At 38.3% G+C, this 26,816-nt stretch overlaps 1 protein-coding gene across 1 annotated transcript in view; it reads right to left on the bottom strand.

The window, feature by feature from the left end:
- PKHD1 (PKHD1 ciliary IPT domain containing fibrocystin/polyductin) overlaps positions 1 to 25,426 on the bottom strand; it is a 578,800-nt gene extending 553,374 nt beyond the window's left edge. The window contains exons 1-12 of the mRNA XM_006170441.3: positions 25,297 to 25,426; positions 22,283 to 22,405; positions 20,502 to 20,579; positions 19,405 to 19,549; positions 15,015 to 15,123; positions 10,620 to 10,677; positions 6,576 to 6,654; positions 5,254 to 5,328; positions 3,745 to 3,809; positions 3,115 to 3,154; positions 1,886 to 1,956; positions 302 to 403 (exon numbers count right to left, since the gene is read on the bottom strand). Coding sequence (XP_006170503.1) covers positions 302 to 403; positions 1,886 to 1,956; positions 3,115 to 3,154; positions 3,745 to 3,809; positions 5,254 to 5,328; positions 6,576 to 6,654; positions 10,620 to 10,677; positions 15,015 to 15,123; positions 19,405 to 19,549; positions 20,502 to 20,579; positions 22,283 to 22,334 — 874 coding nt within the window. The 5' untranslated portion in view covers positions 22,335 to 22,405; positions 25,297 to 25,426. The remainder of the gene's footprint in view (positions 1 to 301; positions 404 to 1,885; positions 1,957 to 3,114; positions 3,155 to 3,744; positions 3,810 to 5,253; positions 5,329 to 6,575; positions 6,655 to 10,619; positions 10,678 to 15,014; positions 15,124 to 19,404; positions 19,550 to 20,501; positions 20,580 to 22,282; positions 22,406 to 25,296) is intronic.
- Between the last annotated feature and the right edge of the window lie 1,390 nt (positions 25,427 to 26,816).

Below are 26,816 nucleotides of genomic sequence, written 5' to 3'. Positions count from 1 at the left end.
TTGTATTAGATCTTTCTGAAGAATCAGGAAGTTGTACTTTTTCCTTCTCTTCACCCTCAAGATAGAGGCACCTGGGAGAATCGCCATGTACTATGAGCATATCTACAGGACATACAGTTCTTGTTACACATGAGCAGCCAACATCCCAACTAGTCTTAACAAACACAGGGAAAAATTTTAGAGCCTGGTGGCATGGTAAGTCAAAAGAAAGTTATATTTCTTCCTCCATACTTCCCATGCCACACAGTCTTCTACAGCACTTTAAAACTATGACCTTTTTCAGCCATTTCAACATAGTTACCTGCAATAGTAACCTGGGCAGAACTGTCAAAGAAGTCTCCCATAACTGTGATATCAGTTCTTCCCCCAAGGCTCCCAGTTTCTGGAAACACAGACAGTATTTCTGCAAGAGTTAAGGGGGACAAAAGTAAGTTTCCAAAAATAGAACAGGATATGACCCAAATAATAATTTAATAACAAAAGCTATCAATAATTTATTACTTTAACTAAGTCCTGCAACAGTTGGATTTTTTTCTAGTAAAAGTCATTTTAAAATGCACATTATGAGAAAAAGACTGTAAGCATACATTATATGTGATACATGCTCATACTTGAAAGGAAGCAGAAATGCAGAATCACTCATGGTATCAGCGAAAGTCCTACATATGAGGGTGCTTTCTTAGGAAATCTGTCTCCCAACTTCAAGGACTCTACAACCCAGGGAACAGTAGATTACACCATATAGAAAAATCAACTTTAAATACACTAGGCAAGTCCTATTAACACATGTGAATCTGCAATTTGCTCTAAGTACAAGAATGAATTACACTGTTTTCAGTACCCTTCCTTCTTTCCTCTGCTACATGCTCTTCCTCCCATGTGCACTCAACACCTCCTACCCAGTTTTTTCATGCTGCTCCTGATTGTTTGAAATCCCCTAAAGTGATATGTCACATATCATTGAGATTTAACTTTCTCTTATCTTCTCCTCTCCCATGTCAAACTCTATGACAATTCTACTTTTCATTCTCTCCAGGGGAATAAAGAGTTGTGTTCTCTAATGAGCTAAAAGTATGACGAGGCAATCATGAATAGTTACCACTTCAAAAGATAAGTTTTATGAGAATGTTTCCTAATGCTTCTGTTGCTGAGACAAAGCAAAGGAGATATGTGAGGTACAACTTGATTTCTCAAACTTAAATATCAAAACTCACCACTAGTATAATCCTCTTCTTCTAACCTATCATTTCATAATACTCTTTTTTACACTGATATTGGAATTTTGTGTTAGCTTCATGTAGAGATTATCGCATTCATAACTATACAGACAAAATTTATTAAATTCTTAAACTTTTAACATAGTCATAGATGTGTGCTAATTCTTCCAACATTCACAGCTACCTCCTTTATGATACTAGGAATATAAGGTGAAAACAAAATAGTTTCTGACCTCAACTCCTTGAGGTACGGTAAGAAAGGGCCAGTATATAGAAGTATAATACCTTAGGGTAGCAAAATTAGAGAAATTATATGAAAGTATGAAGGAGAAGTTTAGGAGTGGGGTAATGGTATGGAGGAATAGAAGGATAGTCCTAGAAATAAATTCTGAGCTGAATCTTAAAATGTGAATTAGGCCATGTGGAAGTCCAACACTTTAACTTCTGTGTCATCTGCTGGCCCCTCAACCCTTTTTAAATATAGCAACTAAAGCTGATATTTATACGATAAACTAATTTTCATCCAAAACCAAAAACCATCATGATTGTACAGACAGCCTTAGGTGTGAATGGTCAGAGAAAAATGGCCAGAATGAAGGGAAGAGGGTCCAAAACTGAGTGAGGGATAAGAGAAGGGATGAGGTGTACAGGCTAAAGGGAAATAGTACCTGAGTGTGTCTGGTACAGGAAAAGGTCCTGTTTAGCACTGATCAGCCATGCACTCCTGTGTACCATTGACCTTCAAAAAAAACCAAAGTGATCAAGATGAGAACTTCATCTGAGATTGCACTTTTTAAAAAGTAACTGTTTAAATAAAGATTGGATTGTGCACTAACATCTAGTGATTTTTTTTGAACAGTTTAGATTTCAGCTCTCTTTGATGATTAGAGATCAATACCAATGGATCAAAGTTTGTTTTCTGATCATTAAAATAACATAAGAATAATACATCAGGAACCAGCAGATGACATAATTTTATGTTGCTGGACTCCCACATGGCCGACCATGGTTCAAGTTCCAGACCCAGCAGCTTGAAATTCACACCAGGCACATGTGTGTACGTGCCCAAAATCCTAAGAGGAGAATAAAGGAGAAGGGATTGAGGCATGGCCATCCCCCGAAGGGAGTGATTTCTCGTTTTCTGTCTCTCTATCTCTCCGGCAAGCATACGCTCCCTATACCAAAAAGCTCTCTAAAAAAAAAAAAAAAAAAAAAAACCCACAGAATAATACTTCATTCACAAGGTGTCAAAAATATTCAATGAAATGATGAATGTAAAAGGGCCTAGTACTGAGCTGTCCTATAGCAGATACTCAAAAGACATTATGTTTTTCCTTCCTAAATGAGAGAGAAAGAGAGATGAAATCTCCACACTTTGGACCATGTTGCTATAGGTAAGGTCACTATCATCAGAATTAAATTAATATCAGCTAAACAATGCATATTTAAGGAAAACACCTGGCAGATTCTACAGTGGCAAAATATGAGGTAAGGCACATAGAAATCCAGAACCCTAACTGATCTCTCCAAAGCTTGATGAAATGCACACCCTTCCCATCTTACAGAAGGCATTTTTGGGAATTAAACAATGTATTACATGAAACTATGTTTCACATGAGACACATGTGACAGTTTTCGATTTATAGTGCTTTGATATTACTTAAGAGGTAATTCCCCAAATCCTGTACCATCACCACAATGAAACACTTACACAGCCTACAGATGACTGTACAAGACACAGTTAAATTCACACAAGCAAAAGGAATCAAGAGGTAGGTGTGGTTTCATTAAGTTATTCTGTTTGTGCATGTTTGAAATTTTTCATCATGAAAGACTACAAAAAGCAAACAAGATAGGTAATTTAAGAAGAAAATTTGGCCCATTCCCAGTTACTTACTTTCCTTTGTTAAATACTGAAAAACTAACATTCTGGGAGCCTGTAACACAAAGAAACAGACATACCGGAATCTTCATGTATCTCCTGGGCCAGGTTTTTGTTATCATAAACCTGTAAAGACTCTGTATCAAGTTATCATGTAAACTTGTAATTTCTTTAATGGTGCCCAAAATTAACTCTCACTGGCTCAACATCATCAGTAATGTGGACTCACAGTAATAAATGACAAATGTACTGTTACATAGCAGGTAAAGGCCCAGGTTTGCAGTTAGACTGAGCAAAATTTAAATTCTAATCCACAGGTTATTAGTTTCAGTTGTCTCATCTATGGAGTGAAAATAATTCCACCAGTCTCATAGGCTTATTGTAAGGATTACATTCATTTATACTGGGTTGTTGGAAATGTATGACACATTTTTGCATAGAAAAAATACATCAAACTTTTCCAACAACCCAATAAATAAGCTGCTTCTTTTGTTGTTTTTCAAGGAATTTTCAGATAATAGCTACCATTATTATCTTCATAAGAATTATACTTAAAATTCTTAAAATACGTATACACACACAGAGAGAGAGAGAGAGAGAAAGACATAGAAAAGACTTTTAAGTTATGTCACTTCTCTAACAAACCAATGTAGTCGCCTTCCACTCGGCATTGCAGAGTCCCAAGCCCATGATCTTCTTGAATAGGATAGCTAAGAAAAAAATAATAATAATAATTTGAAGTAAGAACTTCCAGAAATTCCATTCAAGACTTCTGACACTTTAACCAATAAAGTAAAAAGGAAAAAGCAGACAGGAAAAATTGGTAAGTACCGAAGATATAATCAGTTCCTAGAAGCAAATGCACAGGCTAACTAACTTATTTATTATCATCAATACATAGGCTACATGTCTAATTAAACATGTGAAAAATAAAATTTAACTCAATCCTGACCTCCCTATGTTTTTTCTTTCCAAAAGCTCTTATACAACAAGTATAGAAAATAGCAAAACTCTCCTCTTTTTGTCTGTATGTTTTTTAATTTTTGCCTGAGGCCCATGTGTTTTCTTATTTTTTTTTTAAATTTATACACTATAGAAGTTTATTTTGTTCATGAAAATGTATACTGGGAAGTCCAATATTCACAATTCTTAAGACATAGAACCAACACAAATGTCCACAGACAGATGAATGGATTGAAAGATTGTGGCACATATACTCCATGGAATACTATTCAGTCCATGTGCTTTCTAGAGAGAGAAAAAGAAAGGGAAAAGGGAAGTGAGGAAGCACCATGGAGATAATCATGCCACAATTACTTCTCCATTTCTCCTTTCAGGATTTGGGGCATGCTTGCACATGAGCCTGGCATATTTTTCAGGTTGTAGGGTTCAAGGCCCTAACTGCACAGTTGACATATGGGATCCAGTCACCTTAACCAACAGGTCACCAACTGACCCATAAAACTCTCCAGAAAAACAAAGCAAAACAAAAATATATTGTAATATGTGAACCACCAAAAAGACAACTCTGAACAAAAAACTAAAGATGCCTGGAAGAAACCAGATTATAGAATTTGGCTCCACTAAACACTAACCCAAAAAATTATGCCATAGAATAAAATTCTTCTAATGGCCTCAAAAAAATATTAATTCACCCAATCCAGAGTGAACTAAAAATTCAGCAAAGTGTTGGTTATCTGTACTGGAGTATACAGACACTTGTTTAAAATATTTCATTGTGTGTGCATGTGTGTGTGTTCCCCCCTTTGCCTAATCATTATAGTATAGTGGTTAAGAGTATGAACTCTGGGTACTGGCTAGTCAGATGGGTTCAAGTCCAAGACTTTGTGCAACCTCTCCGTACCTCAGTTTCCTCATCTGTAAAGTGAAACTAATAACCATACTTGCAAGATTATTGGGCTTTGGTCTATAGTAAACCATTGTAAGTATTGATATACTACTATTACACTACAATTTGCATTTCGAATCAATGTTTGAGTCCTTTCCAGTAAGTGTAAAGATAAGGCAGTCAAATTATGAGTGGTTTGTATTTAGAAAAAGGTGTGTGTGTGCACATAGGTGCACGCACGCATGCTGTATTCATGTAAAAGAACCTGAAAGAATATATTTTGAAGAAAAAAAAAAGATACTTACCAGCTTTCTGTCTGCCTGTTTACCAAAGAACAAGGAGTGACCCATTTGTCTCCTTGAGCTTCTAAGATCAATGGGCTGAATTTAAAAAATGAAAACAAAACAAAGGAGACAATAATGCAATGGTCCAAACAAAACTCAGGAAATATGGTTATAAACATTCCCTTCTGGATTTATGAGACATTATTGCAGGTGACTGAAGACTGTGCCCTAAGGGGATGTCAAGTCAAATTCTCAACAGAGAGTAGAGGTGCACTCATGCTTTCACTCTGCAAGAGAATATTTTCCCTTTTCCAAAAAATTCATAACTTACACAGTGGCTATATTGGGTCTACACAGAGCCGTTGTGGAGTTTATGCCTTTATTCTCCCTTCATAAAACTGGTTTCCAGACCAACACTGGTATAGACCCTCATGTGAATATCGTATGTGGTCAAGGATGCATTTGGGATTTCTACTCATTACAGGAAGAGTAATTTTCTTGTAAAACAAGTTGACCATTACTTAATACCAAAAATGATGATCCTGTGAGTAGTCAACTCATATTGTCTTCAACTAGGGCAAATCAACAAGACACAGCAGAACGGAGGGGGATACCCCCAACTTGTCCAGGGATGAAGGAAAAATTAGTGTATAGAACCTACACAACTGAACATTATGAGTGAGATAATGTTCTGTCTTTCTTCTAAGTCTTGACTATAATTGCTTAATTTGTTTGAATGATCACTGTTGTTTAAAGCTTACCATGAACTTCACAACTTCAACACTTCCTGGTGTTGAAGCATAGATGATTTAATAGTAACACTTTCTATTTAACAAGTATCCAGGGAAGAAAGTCACTTTGACATCCTATTCATTCCCAGAAAACATTAAAATCTCAATGGCTTTCAATATCCCTATCCATGTTTTCCCCTGATCTCACTTACAGAATTCTAAAGCACAAATGAATAACAACAAAATGAGGAAGTTCTAATTGGATTTTAGGTTTACACATCATTTTATAAAAAAATTTACTTCAGCCTGAGAAATAAGGGGGAAATGGGTAGGAATTGAAAAAGAAAATCCACATATGTAATTATAGTACAACTCACACTGAGCCCAGAGTGACTAGTTGCCAGTAAATAAATGGACCAACTTAATCGACCAGTCGCAATTACATTAACAAAGTTTGCTGAAGCCCATTTCACCAGGGACATAAACTGCAAGGAGGAAAGTAGCAATTCTTTGCCAGCTGCTTACAATTTATTTCTGTCAGGGAAGTTTGTCCCCAGGAAACCACCCAGCATATTTGTAAATAGTTAAACACAGAAATAAACACATGCTTACCTATCAATATAGTCAACATCAAAATCAAAAGTTTCCAATTTTCCAGTGATAATCAAGCCATATATGTGTATTAGTTTTCCTGTTTTAAGAAGATTTTTTAAATTAATGGATTTAGGTCAAATTTCAAATGTTTAGCATAAACTGCTTTTCTCTTTGGTTTCGTATATCAAATATGGCAGTTAGTCATGACCCTGAAGTTAACACTTTTCTATAAACTATATGATGGTAAGATCAACAGTATAATCCAGTGATCAATATTATACACTGGAAAGTCTAAAATAACAAATTATTTCCATTACAGACCTTATTGACTGTAATTGGAACATAAAAGGAGTTTTTTTGTTTTTTGTTTTTTTATATTCTTCACAGTACTAAAAAGCATGAGGATTTTAGGAAGGACAGGCCAGTTTCCACAAACTACTCTGTTTAATTCTCTTGGCTCTGAGTATACCATGCATGCAATATGGGATTTAAGAACAACGTGCCTTGGGGTTGCTTCGTATTTCAGAAGACTTCCCTCTAGAGACTTGCTAAAATGAATATATTATATGAAGAGGTTCACATCATACACATCATACAAACTGATGTGTCTTTAGAGACCCTAAAGTTTTGGATTTTTTTTCCATATCTCAATGTATAAAACATAAATGTCCTGGATGACCCAAAAGGACAGAATTAAAGAAGGGCACAAAACAGCAAGAAGTTATAGTTTAAAGGATGGACAATGAGCACATCTCATTTATTCAACAAATAGACTCATGTTTGAATCCAGAAATAAACCCCAAAATTTATAGACACCTGGTTTTTGACAAAGGACTCAAGACAATCCACTGGGGAAGAGAAAGTTCCTTCAACAAATGGTGCTGGAAGAACTAGATATCTAACATCTAACAGCAGAAAAATGAACTAGACCCCTCTCAGCGGTAACAAAAAATCTAATTAAAATAGATTAAGTATCTAAATGTAAAGCCTCAAACTATAAAACTACTGGTGGGGAAAAAAAAAAAAAAAAAAAAAAACAGGAGAAAAACTTGAAGACATTAGACACTGAATTAGGCAAAGATGTCTTAAACAAGACCCCTAAAGCACAGGCAATAATTCCAAAAATAGACAAATAGACACAAGATAAAAAGCTTCCTCACAGCAAAAGAAACAATAATTAGAGTGAAGACACAACTCTAAGAATGGGAAAAAGTATTTGCAAGTTATGCTTCAAATAAGGGATTGATAACCAGAATATACAGGGAACTCAAGCGGCACACACACACAAAAAATCCAATTTTAAAATAGGCAAATGAACTGAATTCTCTAAGGAACACATAAAATCAATGCTGCTCTGGTGGTAGAAAGTTCCTCTTTAGATGGTAGAAGTCTTGTTAGGTAGGGTGAGGGATGAGGAAGGAGCCAGCCATTAGGAGTGTGGGATGGGCTGTCAGCTGGCACCTGGATCTGTCAAGCCCTTGTTTCTCCCATCAAGTTGGAGCTCTGCACATTGTCTCCTCCATCTCTGGGGAAATGACTGGTGGCTAGCCCAGTTGGAGTGGTCCCTCTGGGCAGGATCCACACAGCTGCATCTTTGCAATCACTTTCCAGACGATTACTTCCGTTTTATTTGGGAAACCTGCCCAGAATTGCAGCCAGGGAGGTGGGGGAGGTGGTGGCATAGGAGAAATGATGTTTTATAAGCAGTTGGATTTCTATGTGTGGTTAACAATCCTTCACTGTGGTGCAGAATCCCCTGGCACCCTGGTTTGGTCTGGCTATTCCTCAGTCTCTAATGAGTTCCTTTGTTTAGAAACAAAACACACACCCACAGGAATTCCTTATATCTATAATCTGATACTAGTTTTGAAATTGTGCCTATTCGAGCTAGAAGTCTTTCCCACCCAAGCTAGGAAGTTGATAATTTAGCCCTATTAAAAGGAAAGAATTTTTCAGTTAGTTTTCAGCAGCAGCAGAGAAATCGAGACTCCAGAATTCCACCAACTCTATGACCTTTGTCTAAGTCATTAGCTTTCTCTCTTTCTACCCATCTACCTGTAAATTGGCTGCGATAGCACCTGAAAGCATTACAGATAAACTGTTATGAATGCAGAGACACTCAATCCATCTAGTTTTGTTTTTTTTTTTTTTTTTTTGAGAGATTTTCACTGTAGGGCGCGTGCGCTCGCCAGACAGACAGAGAGAGACATAGAGACAGAAAGCGAGAAATCACCCCCCAGGGGGGATGGTCATGCCGCAATCCCTTCTCCTCCATTCTCCTCTCGGGATCTTGGGCACGCACGCACACGCGCCCGGCGTGAGTTTTAAGCCACCGGGTCCGGGACGGGAACCGCGGTCGACTACGTGGGAATCCAGCGACATAGCCATTACGCTAGCTGCTGGTTCCCAATCCATCTAGTTTTGTTTTTTTTTTTTTTGAGAGATTTTCACTGTAGGGCGCGTGCGCTCGCCAGACAGACAGAGAGAGACATAGAGACAGAAAGCGAGAAATCACCCCCCAGGGGGGATGGTCATGCCGCAATCCCTTCTCCTCCATTCTCCTCTCGGGATCTTGGGCACGCACGCACACGCGCCCGGCGTGAGTTTTAAGCCACCGGGTCCGGGACGGGAACCGCGGTCGACTACGTGGGAATCCAGCGACATAGCCATTACGCTAGCTGCTGGTTCCCAATCCATCTAGTTTTGTTTTTTTTTTTTTTGAGAGATTTTCACTGTAGGGCGCGTGCGCTCGCCAGACAGACAGAGAGAGACATAGAGACAGAAAGCGAGAAATCACCCCCCAGGGGGGATGGTCATGCCGCAATCCCTTCTCCTCCATTCTCCTCTCGGGATCTTGGGCACGCACGCACACGCGCCCGGCGTGAGTTTTAAGCCACCGGGTCCGGGACGGGAACCGCGGTCGACTACGTGGGAATCCAGCGACATAGCCATTACGCTAGCTGCTGGTTCCCAATCCATCTAGTTTTGAACATGAGCATTTTTTCTACTTTTTTTTCTTTTTCTCTTTTTTAGGTGGTTCTTAGGCATAGTACAATTTTTCTCATTCTAAAAATTTTATACTTTTTATTTACATTCAATCATTGCACATCTCTATAGCACACAATATGATTTTTTTTTAATATCCATGTATTTGGCTGTCTGAAAAGTCGTGACACATTTTTGCATAGAAAAACAGAAAAATATTTATTACTTTTCCAATGACCCAATAGTATGTAACAATTGAATCAAGGCTATTACCATATATGTCATTTTCAATAGAGAACTTTACAGTCTCTTTACTGTTAGTGTCTGTTTAGTGTTTCTTCCTGAAGGTGGCCTGTGCCACCCACCCTGTATTAACCACCCCCTCATATACAGTCTCTAGTATCTACACTTGTCCTCTCTACTCTTATGTATTTGAATCTTTCAGTTTCTGCCATGGAGTGCAGACATTCAGTATATTTTCAGTAGTAATATGCAGTGTTTGTCTTTCATAGTCTGGCTTACTTTGCTTAGAATTAATTTTTCTGTATTCATCTATTTTGTATCAAATGACAAGGTCTCATTGTTTCTTATGGCTGAGTAATATTCCACAGAGTTTAGGTACCACATTTTTTTCAATCCAATCATCAGTTCTTGGACATTTCTGTTAATTCCATGTCTTAGCAATTGTGAATAATGCTGCAGTAAACATGGATGTGCAAGTATCTTTCTTACTGTTTTCCTAGTTTTTGGGTAAATACTAAGGAGTGGAATTGCTGGATCATATGGTAGTTTTATTTGTAGGTTTTTGAGGTACCTCCATATTGTTTTCCATAGTGACTATACTAATTCACATTCTCACCAATAGTGTAGGAGAGTTTCCTTTCACCACAGCTTTGCCACCATTTGATTCTTTATTTTATTGATGAAAACCATTCTGACTACGGTTAAGTGACATCTTATTGTGGTTTTGATTAGGGTTAAGTGACATCTTATTGTGGTTTTGATTTAAATTTCCCTATGAGAAGAGACAACAAACAGAATTCACAATAATTACTATTTTAAAAGAAGACTTCTTACCGGGAACTCCGCTGGGTGGATTAACTTGATAAACAATGGGTGTCTGCGCCTTGGAAAACTGTTTAGAAAATATTATCACAAGTGAGCATTTCACTGAAATATCTGTAAACACAAGAGGTATAAGCCACTCCTAATAGAGTATTACTCTAAGTTAGTAAATAGTTTCATTTCCTCAAGTAACCTTCACATCTACTTCTTTTTACACTCATTGTATTTTTATAAACAGAGATGAGAGATAACATTATACTTCTTCTATAGGTAAAGAGATAAAAGGAATTTGGTAAGGTCATACATACAGCTTTCTATCCCATACCATATTGTTCAAACTTTGGCAAGCCTGTTTCTATCTGCCTTCCTGTTATATCCAGGAACAAAAAAAGGTAGGCAGGACATCATCTATAATGTCAACGTTTTAATTTCACCACTGTAATTTGATGTCTTTGGGTCTTGAAGGCCTTTATTTTTTGATAAAAGAATTCACTACTTCATTGGAAGGACCACAACTTTACTGACTTATCATCGGCGATACCTTGGTAGGGATCAGCAAACGACCAAAAAAAAAAAAAAAAAAAGAAGTTGGATAGGCACATGTGTAAAGTGCTTACTTGGGATATGGAAGATGTGGGTTAGAAGGAATGATTTGGAAGATTCAAGGAATAAAATACAACATTGCTCTTAAAAATGAGACAAGGACAGGACCAGCAGGTGGTGTGGTGGTGGTTAAGGTGCTGGACAATCCTACATGGACAACCATGGTTCAGGTCCCAAACCTTCTGGTAGCTTTCTCTCTCTCTCTCTCTCTCTCTCTCTCTCTCTCTCTCTCTCTCTCTGTGTGTGTGTGTGTGTGTGTGTGTGTGTGTCTGTTTGTCCCTCTCTCTCTCTCTGTGTGTGTGTGTGTGTGTGTATCACTCTGGTCAAATTAAAATAAATGAATGAATAAATAAAATTAATGAATAATTCTTTTTAAATAATGTGGCAAGGACATTGATGGGAGAGGTAGAGCCTGAGAAAGCCTGGTAATGGCACTCCAAATCATCTTCCAATGCCTCTACCCCTCTGAAGTACATCATCTGCTAATAATAAGCTCTGTAAAGGCAGAGACAATGCCTGATTCAGCTGTTGTTATATCCCTATCCATAGCCTGGTAAAGAGAAGACATTTAGTTTTTTGTGAACGAAAGGAATAATTTGATCTATGATGACTGATCTCTGTGATGACTTCTCTGGAAAGAGAGGGAGAAGTAAGACTTCCATCTTACCTATAGGCATCTGGGTTACTCCAGGAAATCACACTGGAGACAGTATGACAAATGAAGACGTTTAAGGATGGACTGACAAGGCCAACACTTGACCTGTGGGCCAGAGACTCACCCAGAAAGAGACATAGTCTCCTCTTCTAGTCACCCTCACCCACAACCTCCAGTAGATGCTCAGATGCCTCCCTTCCACACAGCCTCCCTTTACAAAACAAATTACAGCAAATTGTTTTGTTTGGTCTGTTTCCAGCACCAGAGGAGTCCACATTCTCAGGGTGAATATTACCAAAGACTAACTCCGCTGTTAATCAACAGCCCTAATCAGACATAAGAATCAATAAACATTACAACAAAGCTGATGGAAGCGTGTCAAGTATGGATTTTATGTATTGATCCACATAGCTAGATGGTCTGTAGGCAAGGCTAATTTCCTCACTATCTAAAGGAAAGGGTTAGAAAATAGTTCACAGAAAGTATTTATAAGTAGGAGGTCAAAATAAGAATGCTGTGACTTCACAGACTTGGAACTGGCTCTGATCTCACCAAAAAAATAAAGATTAATGCAGTTCTACACACACCTGCCAAACATTCACTTTCCACTAGCCAACTGCTACACCCAGGCCTTCATTTCCCACGGGGACACCCTACATATCAATGCCATTTCAATCGGAACTTTATCACAGGAGCCTAGTGAAGGAGAATAGTGGTTATTGCCCCACTTCACAGATGTTAGAAACAGGCATATGAAAAAAGCTGAGTCCATATCAAATAAGGAAGCATATCTCTTTTTAAAATTTTATTCATGAGAATGCATGCACACACATGAGATGCAGAGAGAAAGAGAGAAAAACACCCTCAACAAGATCTCATTGTGCCATGATTCCCTGTCTCCAGACCCGGAGCTCCTCAGGATCTTGGGCACATACACATAAACCCAGCATGTTTTCAGGCTGACCTGGGGAACTGAAGCTGTAGTCAGTCACTCCCAGCATTGCAGTTCAGTTTACTACTGCCAGGCTGGGCCATGAAACCGTAGCTCTTGATCTAACTTAAAACATACAGTCTGTCACTCAGGGTAATCCTTCTACCAGAAGTTTGTAGGGAATACAACAACCCTTTTATTACTCTCTCCCAATTCCTCAGAGAGTTGGGCAGGCTCAGGGTTAAGCCTCAAGAGGGCTTCGCTTGTGATCCTCTCTGAGCTGACACAACATAAAATGGTACATTTCTAAGAGAAACAGGGCCCTGGTCACCCACCAGGCTAGAGACATGACAAAGTGAAAAATTAATGAGCTTCCACATCCAACACCCTGCGTGTAGATCCTTGAGCCCAAGTGTGGTCAGTGCAATGAGATGTGGGAGCAGAAAAGCAGTGGATTAGAATGAGAGAGCCGCAGCCACCAGCTGCTTGATAAACCTTAGTGAGTTGTTCATACTTGTCAGTGCCCACAGCAGGCTCTTTGGAGTGGCCTGGCAAGCTGAAATTAATTTTTAATACTCATAGTTCCTCTAGTCCCAGTCCCCAAACAAAGAGACACACCGTGTTCTGCTTAGCTTAGAATACCTCTCATTAACTGCATCCCCTGGTGATTTTTCATCAGCTCGCCAAGCTAGTTGCACCACTGACAGGCTTGTTTTCTTTAATGTGCAATTTTAGGAAGTGTGTCTCTTCTTTCCCTCCTCTTTCCTTAGTGATCTTTTAATAAGTAGGAAAACTCCAGTCTGGGGTGAGAATGAGCATGGTGACTGAGAAGCATGCTCAGCCATTTCTCTTCTGCTTTATTCTCTGAAACAGTGCAGAGACAGTGGTGTGGATCTTAATAAGAGTGATAGAACTTTTTTTTCTTCCTGCTACAGAAAATATGATCGTGGACTAAAGAGAAACAAGTTGTTAAATGAGAATTGATAGTGAATTCCAAATTTTGAAAACAAATTGCCTATATGAATTCATTGTATTAGAGATTAATTTATAGCGTAAAGTCTTACTCTAAGGAAGCATCAGTTAATGGCTCTTTTAAATGGCTCGTAAACACAGTCACTCGATGTGACATAGGACAAAGTCAATAGGAGCACTGCCACATCTCTGTCTTTTATGAAAAACATAGGACCTCCCTTTGAGAGACCATTGTAGAGTAAAACTAATCTGCAATGAACGGTATGCTCAACCAAGCATAAAATTAAACCCTACTGTGGGTGATAAGGCTTTAAAATAAGTAAGGCATTGGCTCGCTCTTGCTCGCTCTCTCTCTCTCTCTTTCTCTTTCTCCCTCTCCCCTCTTCTCTCTCTCTCCCCTCCCTCCCTTCCTTCCCTTCCTTTCTGATCAGTTTGAGCAGGAAGGAGAATTTCACCAGCAAGTACCCTTTTAGTCTAGTGTTGAAAACAGAAGCAGAAATTTATTAGGAAGTAGAGGGAGAATCCCTTCACCATTCTGAGAAAAAGGATTCCAGCTATAAAAGGAAACCCCAATTTGTGAAGGTAATCTTTATGGCTTCAGTTATGTTAAGAATTTACAATCTGCTGTAGGTTCAAATCCTGGTTCTGCCTTTCATTATGTGGATGACATGGGCAAATTAAAATTATCTATTCTCTCTGAGTCTCAGATTGTTAAAACAGGATAATAAGTAACTATTCTATAGGATTGCTGTAAGCATTAAATTAGACAGTGAACATAAACCAGTTAGTGAGAGAGCCTGCATACAGGTGTTCAGTACTTACCTTTCCCTTGTATAGTCTAAGAATCCCTGTCATGGGACCAGCAGTTAGCATAATGGCTATGTCGCTGAACTCCCATGTAGTTGACCATGGTTCGAGTCTCAGATCTGGTGGCTTAAACTCACGTCAGGCACGTGGGTATGCGTGCCCAAGATCCCGAGAGGAGAATGAAGGAGAAGGAATTGCGGCATGGCCATCCCCCCTGGGGGGGGTGATATCTCGCTTTCTGTCTCTCTATCTCTCTGGTGAGCACATGTGCCCTGTAGCAAAAACCTCTCCAAAAATAAAAAAGAATCCCCATCACCACCATCTACCTTTCTTTTCATCAAGTCAGAGCAGATGCTCTGGCTGATTTATAAATTGTTTGTTAATAAAATAAGCACAACCTCAGACTAGGCAATCACATTCCTCCATCCTTAGAACCCACCTTGAAAGTGCAGTTGTCACATGGTCCTGGACTTGGGCTGCCTACCACTTGTCCCCCAGAGTGCACTTCCAGGGAGTAGAGACCCTCATGCGCTTCGGACAGTAGAGATCTAAGGACAGAAAGTAAAAATCTTATAAACTGAAATTCATAAAGTCCCAAAGCAAGCAGCCCACTTGACCACTTCATATTTTCTACCTGTGCACGTAAAACAGTTAAGTAGGATTTCTGCATTTCACCATTCACTTCTTAAACCCACTCATAATTGCGAGCCTTTAAAGATTTGGCTGCATTAGCATGTTATGATTTTTTGTTGTTGTTAAAAGTCTATGGAATTTGGGTCAGCAGGTAGTGTGGTGGTTATGGTGCTGGATCCCACAGGGCCAACCATGCGGTTTGAGTCTTGGACACAGTGGCTTGAAAATCACTCCAGGCACTGGTACATGCCCAACATCCTGAGAGGAGAATAGAGGAGAAGGGATTGCTCCATTACTATCCCTTCTGGGGTGATTTCTCACTTTCTCTGTCTATCTCTCTTTGGTGAGTACAGGGACCCTAGCACAAACTTTAAAAAATTAAAAATTTTAAAAAATGGTCCATAGACTTTATAAATATATACTCCGTTTGTCAAGATCATAAGTTCAGGGGCCAGCAATTAATGTAATGGCTATGTTGCTGAACTCCCATGTAGTCGACTGCGGTTTGAGTCCCGGACCTGGTGGCTCAAACTCACACCGGGCACGTGTGCATGCATGCCCAAGATCCCAAGAGGAGAATGGAGGAGAAGGGATTGCGGCATGGCCATCCCCCCTGGGGGGTGATTTCTCCCTTTCTATCTCTCTGTCTCTCTCTGTCTTTCTGGCGAGTGCATGCACCCGATAGCAAAAACCTCTCCAAAAATAAAAAATAAAAAAAAGATCCTAAGTGCATAGTACCTTAAGAATTTGAAGAAGCTTTGAAATATTGACTCAGAAGAAACATTTTTCCATTAAAAAAAAATTACAGTTCATATAGATTGAGAGAATTGGATATGATACCAAGGTTAAGAAAAAAAAATAGAACTTAATCCTAGGCTTTTTCTGGTAAAAAATATTGATCTTACTTGTCAAAAAAAATTTTGTTTCATAATCATCTGAGTAGTCATGAACACCTCATGTATTCCTCAATACAGAAAATTCTGTTCCTTTCCTCCTCTTTTACAACAATTACATTGGCTTTTTTGTCACTTCAGGCTGCCATTTTCATGGTGATTTTTATTAGACATGGGAGGGATGTGATGAATAAGAAAGAAACTAGATTCAAGTGCCTCCTCTCCAAATCTTCCCAACAGAATCTTTAGTGTAGCCTTATAAATTTAAATCTGAATTATCTATTTGTGTTAGACACTAGCTTTATATGCTTATTGAGCACTTGAAATGTGAGTAGTCTCAATTAATTGTAAAACTATAAGTGTAAAATACACACTGAACTTTGAAGACCTGGAATGACAAAACAGGATGCAAAACATCTCGTTAATAAATTATACAGATTATGCCTCTTCAGCAAGTGGTGCTGGAAAAACTGGATTTCCACTTCCAGAAAGATTAATCTGAACCCCTACCTTTCACCTTTGACAAAAATCAAGTCAAGGTGGATCAAGGATCTAAATCTAAGACCTCAAACTATAAAGCTGCTCCTGGAAAACACTGGGAAAACTCTGGGAGACATTGATGTAGGGAAATCAGATAAGGGACTGATAACAGAATACACAAGGAACTAAAGAAATTGGAAAAAAGATGATCAACCCTATTAAAAAATAGGAGAAGGAGTTGAATAAAACACTCTCTAAAGATGACATAAGAATAGTCAAAAGGCAAATGAAAAAATATTCAACATCCCTCATCATAAGGGAAATGCAGATAAAAACAACAATGAGGTACCACCTAACCCCAGTCAAAATGTCTGATTAACAAAACAAAAAATGATAAGTGTTGGCAGGGGTGTGGTGAAAGGGGAACTCTTTTACACTGCTGGTGGGAATGTAAATTGGTCCAACCACTGTGGAGAATAATTTGGAGATTCCTCAAGAATCTACAAATAGATCTACCATATGATCCAGCAATCCTATTCCTTGGTATCTACCCAAAGGACAGAAGAATTCTTCATTGGAAAAGTGCTTGCGCATCAATGTTTATTGCGGCACTATTCACGATTGCAAAGTCATGGAACCAACCCAAATGTCCCCGTATGGAGAAATGGATTGAAAAACTGTGGCACATATACTCTATGGAATACTACTCAGCCATAAAAACCAACAAAATCCTGGCTTTTGACAGAAAGTGGAAAAATATGGAAGATTTACTGCTGAGTGAGGCAAGCCAGGCTATGAAGGAGAGACACTGAATGTCCCCACTTAACATATACCAAATGTCTGCACTCTATGACTGAAACCAATTGATTAACGGTTGTACAAACACAAGAGATGGGTGTGAATGTCAGATGAGGTGTATGTGGAGGAGTGGGACCTAACGAAGGACATTTGGAGAAGGGATACAGAGGTAGAACATTGATGGGATGAGGAAGTGTGGTGTTATCGGTTGAAGATATTTTTTGATCAATGGGACTGAGGAGAAATGTTCACATATTGAAATGCTCACATTGTAAGCTAGACAATGAGATCGAATGTATATACAAAAAGAAATAAATTAAATTTAAAAATTTCAAAATAAATAAATAAATAAATAAATTATACAGATTATATATTGAAATGACATTTTAGGTATATGGAGCAAAATAAAATATATTATTAAAATTAATTTTCACTTATTGCTTTTGACTTTTTAATGTGCCTACTAGAAAATATCAAATCACACTTGTGCTCATATATTTTGATTAAGAAATGCTGATTTTGATGCTGCAATAGCTGTTTTGGAGAAACCAGTTATATCATCATATGATAATGAGTATGACTGTATTTCATTAATGATAAACTATATTTTTCACATTTGAATATTAATTGAACTTGTCACTTTCCAATCAATGAGCATATTTAAGAGGGTAGTATTTCTTTGCCTCTAAGAAGATGATGTAAAATCAATAGTATATCCAAGCATTGTTCATATGTCAAGATTTAAGAGAAAGGACATATATAAGGGATCTTCAAATAGTTTATGGGAAATGCATAGTATGAACACATTGTGCATGGATTTCAAAATTTTCTGCACTAAAATAGTCATATGTGAATTCCATTTTTCCACAAACTTTTTGTAGCCTATAGCACAAATCTTCAAAGAGTTGACTTGCATTATGACAAGCTCTTGCCAAAAGTCTATAGCAAAACATACCATAAAATCTGAGGAAAACATAAAACCCAGTTTTAAAACCAATAATAGTGCCATAAGGAAGTGAAGATCAACAGACACCTATTAAGCATCTTCTAGGTATCAGGTATGGTGCAATGCACCAGAAAGACTGCAACGGTCAGAGTTAATGCAGCCCTTTCCTTCAAGTCGCTCAGTTCTATGAGGATGAACCTGAGAAGTGGGCAAATGAGATAAACGTCCTAAAAAAGAGAGCTGAAGAAATAGCTAAGTAAGGTTACACATGCTGTGCCTTTGTGTAAATTACAAAAAGGTCTCCCCTTCAATATGATAAATTACATTTAAAAGTGTGTGCACACACACACCCTGGGGATGAATTACTAAAAGGTTTCTTCCTCTTATTTCAAAGAAGGGAAAGCTCACACTCAGTTGGACGATCAGGGAATAGGTGGCATCTGTAGTATGACTGGGAAGGATTTCAATGGGCAAAAACAGAAGGGGGACATCTTGAAAGAGGGAACAGAAAACAAAAAGAAATGACAATATTTTTTTCTCTTCATGAATGATCCACTTCCATGCAGTATCTCTAAGATATAAGGAAAGAAAGAACTAATATGAACTTCATACTCCAAGAAAAACTTGAGTAGAGTATAGATTACTTGGAATCTTACACAAATATTTCCTAAATCGAGATCATATATAACTCAACAACAGACTGAGCCTAAAACAGTTTTCCCTTCTAACTAATTTTGGGGATATACACAATCTTACGATTATCCCTATTTTAAACAATGATTGCAAAATGGCACCATTTATTGAAATCTTAGTAACTGTAAGGATCCTTGCAAAAGACAACCGGAAACACAATCCAGGCCTTCCTTATAAGTATCTCAAAATTCCTTGCCATACCCTCATCTACCCTAAGGTCCTAGAGCCCGGCTAGGAACTTTTAAGAAATAAATTCAGAGGGACCTTTTTGAAACAATAGCCAGTAGCTGCAGTCACAGTCCAAGTTGTTCTAATATGCCACTGAAAGCTACTAAGAAGCAAAATCTCTTGTCCTGTATGATCTTCCTATTCCTGGACAGGTATACCTAGTCCGGCAGGTCACCACAGGCAAATCCAAGAAGAGAGGAGAGATGTCACAGGGGATACTTGGCAGTGCAGGCACTGCCACATTCACCAGGTATATCTCCAGCTGAGAGCCATTGGTGGGGTAAAGGATATCCAACTTCAAACCTAAACACAGGGAAAGGGAGAACTTTAGGCCAAGCATTTTTAATTCACACAGAGATAAAAATGTGGCCACAGGGGGGCAATGTAAGACATCAAATTTGCCAAAGTATTAGATTAGTACTCCTCAATGCTAAAGGTATTTATGGCTGCTGTATAAAGGAATTTTCTCATTTACAAGTTTTTAAAGAGTTTTCCCTCTTCAGGTTCACCTAAACTCAAAAAAAGAATCTTTGAACCCTCAAAGTTACTCTTTAGAGTAATTCCTCAATGTTAGAAATAGATTAACTAAATTAAGGTTTAGAAGCTTCCAAGTACACAATAATTCATAAGTAAGATTTTTTTGTCCTCAAAAGAGGTAAAATTCTGGAGCGTACATTGCCAAGTACTATATTATACACTTCCATATCATCTCATCTAGGATTCCTGGAGTCCCACCTGACAGCTTGGGTTTGTATGTGCTCTGTTTCTACAATATTAGCAAGTGAGCATCTGTAAAGACAGAAGCTAGTCAACCTGTCCATCCCCCTTTAGTCCTTTTTATACTTGCCCTCAGACAAGGAAGAAAGCCAAAGACTCATATTGACTCATATTCTGCTTCTTTTCTTCTTCTTCTTCTTCCTTTTTTTTTTTTTTTTTGGTAAGAAAGATTTTTGCTATAGGGTGTGTGTGGCGTGTGTGCTCACTTGAGAGACTGAGAGATAGAAAATGAGAAACCACCCCTCAGGGGGGTGGCCACACCACAATCCCTTCTCCATTCTCCTCTTGGGATTTTGAGCACACATGCACATATGCCTGGAGTGAGTTTCAAGCTGCAGGTTCGGGCATTAAACTGCAGTCTACTATATGGGAGTCCAGTGACGTAACCTCTATGCCATCTACTGGTTCCAAGACTCATATTCTTTAGGACTGTGTATCAATAAACAAGAAATTTTCATTTGGTTAGACCCAAACCTACCATCAAAAATGACTGTAATCCATGTTCCTCCCGCAAGGCTACCTTCTTCAGGCTCAATATGTAAACAGATGCAAGGTACTATAAATTGATGAGAGAAACACTGATTTTAAAGGTAAAATTCAATCCACAAGCTTCTTTAACATTTTAAATAAAAATTTAGCCAAGCACCCTGGCACATGCCTATAGTCCCAAATACTTAAGAGAATGAGGCAGGAGGATTGAGTTTAAATCCAGCCTGGGCAACATAATAATACTTTGTCTCTAAAACTAAAATAAGATAAAATAAAATTTAGTGTGCATCATAATCACCAGGAGGGCTTAATAAAACACATCACTGGGCACTAACCCTAGTGTTTTTTGTTCAGTAGGTCTGGGAGGAACCCAAGAATTTACATTTCTAACAAGGTGCTACTGGTCTGGTGAACTCTCAGACTCCTATTTTAAAGAAAATTCTGATCAATACCTTCCATCTTAGACCTCCTAAAACCCAATGTTCACCACAAAAATCCTGAAATTCTTCTTCCTTTAGAAAGAACCTCAGGAGTACATTTGGTACTTAACAGGATCATCCTCTCACTCCTCCCTTTTTCACTCCTTAATAACGTGTTCATGTTTAATTGTAAAATCACCACTTATTTCTTCTATTGTATTTCCACTTCCTGGAAAGAAGGAGATACTTCTATAACCTGTCCCTAATTCTATTCTCTCCTGTCTGGTACACTGCCCTCTAGTTTACCCTTTTGAATACATGATCAGAATCACTCCCTGAATGGGTACAAATTTCCCTAGAACTTTTCCTTGTCTGATCAAAGAGAAATGGAAGCATGAATCATTGCTGGAATTTGCTTCAGATTTAAAATGCTATATGGACTTCATATGCTAAATTAGAGTAGGTTCTTCCACATAGACTATCAGAGGAGCAAGATCTTAATTAATCCCTCCATCCTTGAAGATGTTCCTGGACATGCCTTGGTGAAAGTAAAGTTACTTCAAGGAAACCAGCAAAGCGCAGTTGGCTCCTCAGTGAGATAATGAACAAGGAAAGTATTATCAACAGAACATTTGCTTCCCTATCAGGAAAATTAGGAAATAACCAAGGCCACCCTAAATGTGGCTTGCCTAGGGCTTCTATGTACACATATACAGATGGCACAGGATATAGCCGAAGGTGGTGGGGAACCATTCACATCAACACAATCATTCATGGCAGCTCCAGCCAGACTAGCCCATCTCTACCCCTCAAAGATAATTAGGTATTTTTATCTAAAGAAGACCAAAAACAAATGCTCTAAGAAGATAAAAAGGATAGCCAAATTCTCAGAGAAAATTGAAGACATGATTTGAGGAAGGGCGATTTTAATACAAGAAGTCATTAATCATTAAGATGAGATAAGTTACTCCCTTCAGGAAGGTAGAGCAGAAAATTTTAAAAAGAATTACATTGTATAGCCCAAGAAGGAATTATAAAAGAAAGGTCTTAAGTTATTATTAAAAGTTTTGAACTCCACTGTCTGCTAGAAATTGAAATAGTCATAATAATTCAGTAGATAATCTTAGCTATTAAACAGAAAAAAAATTGAACAGAAAATTTAAACACAGAACCAGGTATTTCAACATCTCCTCCTAAAATAATATTTTTTAATTTATTTTCTTTAATTGACAAGTAAAAATTGTATAATTTTATGGTATACAACCCAAATAACATTTAAGTCTCCAGCATAGTTGTCAAGGTAACCTGTTGTGTTCTTATCCACAATCCCTTCAAAACACATTCTACTCACCTGCCAAAAGTAGTATTTTAATATTCATCAGAAAAATCAGCCAGATGGTCATTATGTCCCCTTAAATCCCCTTAAGGTTGCTCCGACATTAAAAGCATTTTCGTTTTGATTGGAGATTTTGTGCTTTATAAAAAAGTAAAGTAAAAGAAACACTATTATTTTTCCTTATGTGCATTATTATTTTGCTGTACTAAAGCTTGTGAAAAGAAGGAGATTATATAAATACGGCCCTGTATCTTCAAAGGCACCTACCATCTTTCTAAGCTCAAGAGAAAAGGATCTTCTAAGTCTAGTATAAAATCATCACCACTCTTCATTCCCTCCATCTTTGCCTTGTCCCACCAGCTTATGTTATGAATGTTTAAGACAGGTAAATTATAATAATCTCTTTAACTAAATTATTATTGGGAAAAAACTGAATTAAAAAAAATAACTCTAGACACCAAAGTACTAATTTGTGGTGGGCAGGAAAGTCTCTTTTGTTGTTGTTTTGTTTTGTGCCTGGAAGAATCTCAGTCCTCCAGGATCAATCAACACAAAAGAGCAAAGAGCTTAAAAATGTAAATAAATACGAATTGAAAAAATTGTGCCTAATAGAAAGTTTTGGTAAATTGTCTTATTATTACAACAGAAGAGAAAGAAGATAATAAACAGAGGAAGGAAGTACTGGTCCCCCCAAACAGGACTCCATAACTCCAGGGTCTCTCTCCCCTAAACCATGATACCCATGTCTTTCAGCACCATCTTCCTAAACAATGACTTCACTGTGCCATTCTACTTAAAATTGTATTTTAATGCAGAAGTGTCATCACCTATCAAATGATAATAAGAATATTTTCCTCTTAGAATCTTTATCAAAATTAAATGCCAAAGAAACTGACACAGGGTTTAACAGAAAGTAGACAACCTTCAAATGTCAGCTTTCCTTTTACAGGCTCTCTATTTCAAGCAAATGTGATACAAAGCCATCAGTCTGAGTTTTCAGTCTGGCCAAGTCCTGGCCCATCCTGCCTTTCCAACTTTCCCTCACATTGTCCTCCAGTTGAATCCTACACTGCAGTCATGTTGCTCTCATTATCACTCAGACAAGCCTTCCATGTATGAGCTTCTGTACCAGCTCCTTCTGGTTCCTTCCTGGACTCCCATGAGTTGCTGGCCTTCCTTCATGGCCTAACTTGGAGCCACCTCCTCCACTGAACACTTCCCCAGCCCTTTCAGTTCTCATCAGCCTCACTCCCCACATCTCTTGCTAATGTTCTGTAGAGTCTGAACCAGAGTTCAATAGCACATATGCCTCTTCTTCTAGACAGAACATTCCTTGAAGAGATCCAGGACCAGTCATCTATTTCCACAACACTCTTAGTGCAAAGATCCCACACAGGGCTCAACAAACTCTAATTAATGGATATATTTTTAAATACCCTAAATCTGGATTTACCAAATCCTAGAGAAGTGGCTTTCACATATATGTGGGATAACAGAATCTGTAGACTTCTGGCTGAAAACTCTCATGCCTTAGATGGTGCCCTGATGGCAGCTCTGGAAAGAGAGCTGAGCTCCAGCACCCAGTCAGAGAAAATAGACAACATTCTCTTAACATACTGGCTCTGAGATTTTCTGAAAGTTCAAAAAATTACAGGTAAACACATACATACTATTAAATATACATTTAACTTAAAATTTCATGAAAACACTGAGACTAACCAAAATAGTTATACTATTTCAAAAAAAAAACCATAAAAATTACAATAAACTTCCCAAAAAAGGATACCTGCAAAAAAAAAAAAAAACTTGGAATAAACTTATCTTACAGTTATGTCCTGATTGAGACAGCCCAAAATATGAAGTCATTTATATTTAATTTAATGCTGTAACATTTTTTATATGCCTACTCTCTGCTGAACACTGTGCTAGAAGTTGGGAAAACAGACAAAATAATCTATGCACCTGCCCTCAAATCACAAGCAAACGGGGAGGAGTAAAGGTTATATGCAAGGATGAGAGGAGTTCTAAAATTTCCAAGTGGATTAAGCAAGTTGCAAAATTCCTTACACTTTGAGGCCTATTGGAATAGAATTCAATTTACAAACATTCAGTTTTCAGCAATGGTTCTACCATATAAAGGACTGTTGGTCCAAAAGCACAGATCAGACTTACTTGCTACACCCAACAGAATATACACTGCACAGGCGAGTTTAATTTTAATCTTGCTGCATGGTTTTAACATTTAATTCCTGTACTTACCCCCAAGCTTAGAACAAAGGAAATAAACATTCACATGGTTTTCTTAAAACCCTATGTTCAAGGCTAGTCAGTGGCATAGTGGTGAAGGCAGCTGGATCCCACATGGTCAATGATGCAGTTCGAGTCCTAGACCCAGTGGCTTGAAAAAAATACTCCAGGCACAATTGCATGTATGCTCAAAATCCAGAGAGAAGAATGGAGGAGAAGGGACTGTAGAGTGTGTGTGTGGGGGCGGGGGGGCGGGGGCTGCTTTCTCACTTCCCCTCTCTTTCTGTCTCTGTCTGGTGAGTACATACACCTTATAACAAATGAAACAAAAATAAATAAATAAAACCTATGTTCAGACCTGCATCTTTCCCTCTAAAATAGAGCAATAAAACCAACAGCAAATGTAATTTTTCTTAGTGTGAATTGACCAATCCATCAATTCTTCCTAAGGATAAACTCAGCCTCCCTTTACTAACCAAAACGTTTTCAACCACAGAAGAGGACTGTGTGCATTTAGCCAAGTCTTCTTTCTCCACTGGTCTCTTTCTGCTCTCTCTGCTCTCACTCTCTTGTTCCTTTCTTCCTCTTTCCTCTCTCTCTTCTTCCCCTCCTTTGAAACCTTGAGACACAAAGCTACAAAATGCAACTATAGATCTCCCACTTCCTTGTTCACTGCCACATTAGCAAGAGACACAATACCTAGAAAACAAAGAACAGAGACTTTTCTGAATCAAAAGTACCTTTTTTCATGTTTCAGTCTTGTGACTCAAGGGAGAAATTACCTTTTCTCTCCAAATGATCTTGCTTCTCTCGGCCAACAAATGATGGTCGTGTTATCTGCTTAGAGCCCAGACTGCAGCTACCAGGCTGGAAACTCACTTATGCTGGACCGTAACTCACCTAACTCGTTTGTGTCCTGGCCAAATGTGTACTAGAGTAAAAGTTCAGAGCCTACCACAGAGCAAGTTTAATGATTAACACAAGCTTCTTGGGCTTTTTCCTTGGGGCCTTTATTTGCCTTGACCAAAGAATGTCTTACATTTTTGTCCGCTTACTGCTTGTGGCCCAAACAAGGATTTTAAGTAAAATGTCCACCCAGCAAAACAAACGTACATTCAATAATTAAGAGTTTGCCAGGAAGTCCGTGACAGTTAGCACTCAGACAAGCCTTCCAAGCATCAGACTGTGCCCAGCAGAAAGGGTCAGCAGAGCACTAATGCCCATTCATGAGCAGTCTCTGGTCCTTCATCAAAACAGAGTTCAGGGAACCAGCAGTTAGCGTAATGGCTATGTCGCTGGACTCCCACGTAGTCGACCGCAGTTCACGTCCCGGACCCGGTGGCTTAAAACTCACGCCAGGCGCATGTGCGTGCATGTCCAAGATCCCAAGAGGAGAATGGAGGAGAAGGGATTGTGGCGTGACCATCCCCCCTGGGGGGTGATGTCTCGCTTTCTGTGCTATAGCTGATATGGTCAAAAGAAGCAGAGGAAAAGAATGACTTATTCAAGGTCTTAGGTAATAGAAAAGAAGGAAGAGATCAGGTTTGGAAGAGATTGATGAGATTTCAACATTATAGATAATCTTTAATTTTTATAAAGGAAATTATATTTATGAATCACACAGATGATTCAAAATTATTTTTAAATAATACAACACAGCTTATGCCTTCAAAGAGACTGCCATCTGGTAGGAGAGACAAAAACATAATAGGATTATTTTATTGTATTGTTGTAGAGTTTCCTGATGAGTCTCCTGAGACTATTCATGTTTTATTTCTTGCTCTTTCAGCAAGAGGTTTCCATAAATTAACCTCATCTATCCTTGGGTAAATAACCTAAAATGGATATGTTTAATTATTTTGGGCAGCCCGGCTGTCAAAACCCATCCTAAAAGCACTTTCATTGTTGTTCTTGGAAGAATTACCTCTTTACTGTTGACCAAAAAAATCCTAATGATATATAAGACTTTAGCTTCTGTGCTCAGTGCACTAGGAACTTCTTTAGGGGTAATCAAGCTTCACTGCTAAAGAAATGAAGTAGAATGAGCCATTTCTTGTCCTAAGGCCTGAAAGGAGAAGTTATAAAACACTGCAGGCAGTAACTTATGCCACATGGAGGCTCCCACCCCTAAGCTGCATTATCTACTCCAAGACCCCCAGATGTACACACATACTTAAGTTTTCCATGCAAACGCAACCTCCAGATAAGTCCTACCTTTCCATCTAATCATACTGCAAAGCTCCTCTCACATAGAAATTCTAAATTTATTTAGACTTTAATCTTGAGCACAGATTTCTGACAA

This window comes from Tupaia chinensis, unplaced genomic scaffold (genome assembly GCF_000334495.1).
Source record: "Tupaia chinensis unplaced genomic scaffold, TupChi_1.0 Scaffold148470_1, whole genome shotgun sequence".
Taxonomy (NCBI): Eukaryota; Metazoa; Chordata; class Mammalia; order Scandentia; family Tupaiidae; genus Tupaia; species Tupaia belangeri.
The sequence above is the reverse complement of the archived record's forward strand: the minus strand, read 5'-3'. Positions and strand labels throughout refer to the sequence as shown.